Source organism: Equus quagga, chromosome 10, assembly GCF_021613505.1.
Source record: "Equus quagga isolate Etosha38 chromosome 10, UCLA_HA_Equagga_1.0, whole genome shotgun sequence".
NCBI lineage: Eukaryota > Metazoa > Chordata > Mammalia > Perissodactyla > Equidae > Equus > Equus quagga.
Genome location: NC_060276.1, coordinates 42,696,575 through 42,702,483, shown reverse-complemented (window position 1 = coordinate 42,702,483; position 5,909 = coordinate 42,696,575). Strand labels below are relative to the sequence as shown.

Here is a 5,909-nt window from a genome sequence, read left to right as displayed (position 1 = left end):
CCAGCCGTGCGTGTTTCAAATGGTTCCTCTACCCTGAAGTGACAGCAGAGGGCAGCACCATCACAACAGACAACCAGGACACTTGAGCAAGTGTAGCTGGATTCTCCTTACAGGTTAACTGCATCATTGGAGGTGGAGGGAACTTCAAAACCTCCTTGAATTTGTTTATCATTTTCCCTTTTAGGGCATTGGGCTACAAATGTTATGTTAACCACGGCTTCATCTAAGAGTTAGGAAAATGCTGCAGTGGGAGGGAGCTTGGAAAGAAAAATCAGGCCAGAGCAGAATGTTTTCTCCTGACCCCTCCAGCTGGCTCATGGGCAACAATCTCTTTTTACTGAGCCTCCAGTTCAATTGCAAAAGGTAGCCAATGCTGTCCCTTCCTCAGAGCAGCCCCCAGCTCGTGATCTGGGAAAGCTCAAAACTACCACTGGACGCCTCTGTAAAACTAAATAATAGAGAAGGGAAAAAAAGACAGTTTCAGCCTCATGAATTAACTTACTCAGAAATCACTTTTTTTGAAGAAGAAGAAGAAGAAGATTAGCCTTGAGCTAACATCTGCTGCCAATCCTCCTCTTTTTGCTGAGGAAGACTGGCCCTGAGCTAACATCCAAGCCCATCTTCCTCTGCTTTCTATGTGGGACGCCTATCACAGCATGGCTTGCCAAGCGGTGCCATGTCTGCACCCGGGATCCCAACGGGCGAACCCTGGGCCGCCAAAGCGGAACGTGCACACTTAACTGCTGTGCCACCAGGCCAGCCCCAGAAATCACTTTTAAGAGATGAGCACAGAGCCAGTGGGAGCTACAGCAGCACAAAGTCAAGTCTTAAGAGCCAGGCCTGAAAGTAAATTGGAGGCCAGGCCACTGTGAAGTGGAGCCACGCTCAGACCCATGCCCTAGCTTCAGCCACCCTCAACAGTGCGTCAGTGTTTGGAAGGAAAGCATACTTCCCCATGCTCTGAGAACCTTCTTTTCTACACTCATGGAACCCAGCGTCCCAGTGAAGACTCAGCAGCCTTTTTCCTTCAGCTTTATCCAGGGAGTCATCAGTGGAAAATGAGAGGAGAGAAGGAAGCAGGCTGGGTGGAGAGGTAGAGCTAAGAATGCTTGAGCACTCACTATGTGCCAGGTGCCACTCTAAATATTCTATTGATTGACTCTCAAATCTTCACGAGAACCCTAAAACGTAGGTACTGTTATTAGTCTCATTTCACAGATGAGAGAATAGACAACTTGCCTAAGATCAGACACCTAGTAAGTGGCAGAGTCGGGATTAAACACCAGCAATCTGGCTCCAGAGTCGATGTTCTTTAACATTATGCTACCCTGCCTCTACTCCTCTTTCTACGTTTCATTTAAAGCCAGCTGGCAACTCCAAGAAAGGAGAAAGGTTTCACCTTTCATATACAATCCTCCTCAGACACAAGACTCAGAGTGGGCCCAGGAGGAAAGAGGGGAATGAAAGACTCTCAATGCAAGAAAATTCACTCTCCAAACCACAGTGATGGGACATAAATTATGAGCCCAGAACATACAGGGGTAGTAGGGAGTCAGAGAGAAGCTGTTTCCACTGGAGGGTTAGTGGATATCTCAATTTTAAACTGCAAAATAAAAAGTCAGGCAGTTGCTGAGGAGAATGGGACAAGGAGGAATGATCAAACTTGAAGCAAAATCCCGTCTCCTTCTTCCCTCCAGGAAAATACAGGAGTGGGGAAAGGCAGGAGGCAAGTTATGGGTAGAAGGCAAAATACAATGAGTTAATGTGGGAAATCTCCGGTCTGACAGGGTCTGTGGTTCCAGAGGCAAAAGATTGCACATCAGACAAGATGAATGCCCTTCCTTGTCTGTATCACCAACACTTCAAGCAGCACGCCAGGGCACGCTAGAAGGTCAAAGGCCCAAATGATAACATGAGGAGGCCCACTGCCTCCTGAACAGAGCTCCCACCTGGGCCTGACTCTCGCATATAAATGCTCCTCTAGCTTAAAATAATTGAGGAGCTCTTGTTCTGTTTCATTTTATTGAGTAGTCAAGGCAAGTCGATCTTGCGTTCTTTAGGTAAAGTTCTTCTGTAACCTCCTCTGGATTATGATTCAAAAGATCCCAACTCCTAAAGCAGGGGAAGGAGACAGCAGCAGAATCAGGCCCACAGCCAGAGCCAAAGGGGCCAGCCCGATGCAGCCCCTCTATAGACCCCCGTTTCTGTTTTCCTCTTTCTGCTCCCCATCTCTCTCCCTCTCCCTCATATACACACACAAGCCAAAACATTCTGATTGTCCTACTTTGTAAACTAAGCTTATTTCTTTGAGATATTTTAGAAAAGAGGAGTCATCCCTTCCTTTAAATCTTTGCCCATAACACACACATCACCCACGTAGGAGGCAGCATGGTACAGTAGAGCCACACCTGGATTCAAATCCCAACTCTGCTGCATGACAGTGGGCTTGACTTTCCTCACCTGTGAAAAGGGAAATTTTCCTAGTTCATAAGGTGCCTGGAGAAATTAAGGAAATAATATATAACACGCCTAGCATAAAGCCTTATACACAAAAGGCATTCAACATATATTAATGCCCTTTGGAACAAGAAGTCAAGAATCTCTTGGACTCTATCTAGAAACCCAGAGCCTTATTTCTGAGACGGGTCACTTAGCATATGTGTTATATATCTCTCAAAACTAAATAATGGTAGTAGGAGTAAAGGAAAAAGGCCCTACCTCCTAGAAAAACTGAAGGATCCAGAAAGAAACGCTGACAGTGGGGAATGAATGTCTTCCCTCCCCTGTGCACATCTCTCTGCTTCCTCCCTGGGTGGGGCAAGGTCTACAAAGCTAAGAGAGATGCTCCCTTGGTACTTGCAAGAGAGAGGAAAGTGGTACCACTTTTAAGATGGGTTTTCACTTCTCTCCCTAGATACCAAACACAAAGGACAAGGGATCAGAGCTCAGCGGCATGCCAGGCAACAATGCGGAGGAAGGGAAATTTTCTTTGACTCAGCACAGGATGGTTAGGGAAAGGCATTTGTCACTTTGGTTGTTATCCTTCAAGCCACGTAAAAAGCAACAACAGTAAGTCGGAACATCAAAGACAAAACTGTCTATAGAACTAACAAATGCAAACACCTGACAAGTGAGAAAGCTTTATTGAAACACACGTATACTTCAGGCGGTGGGAAAAAAGGAGCAAGTTACAGCCCAGGATCCCAGCTTATGCCTTCCATTTCAATATCAACCCACACCAACAAAACCTTTTAAAAACACTCCTCCGTGCAGTTTACACATTCAATAGAAACCACCCTAGGCCGACTCAACTGAAAGGGATTTCTTCTCTGGTGTCGACTACTTTCACAAACGACTTTGTGTAGACACACTTGTAAGAATAAAAAGGTCAGTCTAGAATAGTGAGTTTCAGAAAATGAACCTTAGATCACCAGACCCTTCTTAGAAAGGTCCTAACACACTACACCCATCTTACATCTAGGTCAGGTTTAGGAAACAATAGAGTAGGAACTGAAACCACTTCAAGAAGGAAGTCAGAATAACTGAGAAATTCCCTGAACACATTTTCCTGGAGCACTAACAGTGCCCAGCCTGGAGAAACACTGGACCAGTTTAGACAGTACTTGGCTATTCTGGCTGACATAATGGTATGTAGCCCATATTCTGTGAGGTAACACACCACGGACACAAATACTAAGAAAGATGTGGTACATAAGAGTGAAGATGCCTCGTCTTGCATAAGGGAAATGAGGAGCTCTCCAACAACTGCTGTATCAGTTCAAAATGCAAAGAACTCAGCACGGGCTAGGACACACTTCACCTTCAGTCACTCTGGTCCTCTGGGACCACCAAGAAGCCATTGCTGGGCATGTCCCTGACTCAGTCAAAAGGGCCATTATCTAATTAAAGTTCTTTTCTAAAGCAGCTCCATGATAAGGGACCCCAAAGGTCTAGTGAAGGTGTCTAGAACTGGAAGGAACTTAGGAATTTTCTTATCCTTTCAAAGAAAACCATTAGGCCCAAGCAAGGTGGAAACTGCTTAAAAACAAGAAGAGCTGAAAGCTAAATTCCAGAAATTTATCACGGTAGAAATGGAGTTAAAAGCCTAAATTAGAGAAGGAAGAAAGGACCTACTCACCTCTCTCCCATCTTCTCCTGTCTTTAGTAACCCAACCCTGCTTCCCAGGGCCTTGGCCCCAGACAGGCACACCTTGAAACAGAGATTGGTACAAATGCCAAAGGTACCCAGGGCTTCCTGGGGAAGTAGGTACAAGGATAGCAAGACAGGAGATAAAAAGTTGTTTTAAAAGATTTTTAAAGTTAATTAAACTTCACAAAGATATAAGAAAGAATGGACTCTGAAAACATACTAAATTATGCACAAATAAAAATATTTTGAAGAGACCCTCATTCTTGAGCCTGCTTTAAAAGGAGGAACAAGTCTGCATCACTCTAGCCTAATGAGATTTGCAGAAATACACGTTTGTACACACACACATAACACACACACATTAAATTATAAATCTTTGCTCTTGGTTTCTTCACTTCTTCTGACTTGCCCTTGACAGGGCTGAACCTGCAGAGAAAGACAGGGACTCATAAGCCCAGCTTCTGCTTGGCCATCGAGGAACGGAGCTGCAGAGTCCCTTCTGCCCAAGACCCTGGGTACTGTCGCATCTTCTGCCACAGGCTCACTTCTTCCCCAGTCGAGTCCATCCAGTCCACCACTTCCCCATTACTGATCCCTGAGGAGAAACACCAGAGGAGGCTGAACAGGGACTCTACTCCTCAGCCCACCAGGAAAGATGGGTTACAGAGCAAAGGGAGCCACCCCCGATAGACAGTGTGCTATGAAGATGGGCTGATGGGGACAGCAGTCTGAGAATGGCTCCCTGTTGATCCTGCACAGCTATTTCTGTGCTCCTGAGACTATCAAGAGATTTCAGGTTGATGAAATGGGACTCCAAATGGCACACAGTAACTCGAGACCTCTAATTCTGAGGCTGTTACAGAGCTCTAGGGTCTGACACCTCATGGCAGAGCTGCTGCCCTCTGTTATTGCCAACTTGACTTAAAATTTTTTTAAAAAAGCAGCAACAGCGGAGCACCTGTTTCTCTAGCTATAGACTCCAGGCCTGAAGTTCATATTTGTATGTGGCTTCATTCCTCTTCTCTTGTACATTCAGTCACTCAACAAACATTTATTGAGTGCCTACTGTGTAGCAGGTACTCTTCTAGGCTCTGGAGATACAGTGGTGAACAAAGCAGAAAAAGTCCTGCCCACAGGCAGCTTACATTTGAACAGAGAAGACAGAAAATACACAAGTAAATCAACAAGAGTATTTAAAACAGTGAAGTGAACATCACAAAATAAATAAACAGGGTGATTTGTAGCGCCTAGATCAGGGCCTCCTTTAGATGGAGTGGTCTGAGGGCCTCCCCAAGAAGGAGATATTTGAGTAAAGATCTGAAAGAGGGGAAGGAGCCAGCCTTTCCAGACAGAGGAAACACTAATTGCAAAGGTTATGAAGTGGGAATAAGCGTGGTATATTTGGAGAGCAGAAAGAAATCATTGTGGTTGGAGCATAGTGCGCAAGCAGGTGATATAGGAAGGATCATAAAGGAACAGAGGGGGTCCAGATTATACAGGGGCCTGTAGGCACGGTAAGAACTTTGGATTGTTTTCTAAGTACAACAGAAAGCCACTGAAGGGTTTTAAGCAGGGGACTAATATGAACTGGCTTACATTTATAAAAACATCATTCTAGATGCTTGTGTTAAATGCTTTCTATGAGTTTTTAACATACAAGTGGTATTTAAGGCCACAGGAGGCCACAGGAATGCAGAGACTGTAGAGAGAGAAAAGAAGATTCAAGAGTAAGCCTTGAGAAGCACCAATATTTAGAGTT

The 5,909-nt window shown here is 44.9% G+C and overlaps 1 protein-coding gene across 4 annotated transcripts in view; it reads right to left on the bottom strand.

The window, feature by feature from the left end:
* Window positions 1-3,124: 3,124 nt before the first annotated feature.
* The window catches only part of SYTL4 (synaptotagmin like 4), a 48,927-nt gene continuing 46,142 nt past the window's right edge, over window positions 3,125-5,909 (bottom strand). For all 4 annotated transcript variants that reach the window (XM_046673958.1, XM_046673960.1, XM_046673961.1 and 1 more), the window contains one exon: window positions 3,125-4,745. In XM_046673958.1, the coding sequence (XP_046529914.1) occupies window positions 4,597-4,745 (149 nt within the window). In that variant the 3' untranslated portion in view covers window positions 3,125-4,596. The remainder of the gene's footprint in view (window positions 4,746-5,909) is intronic.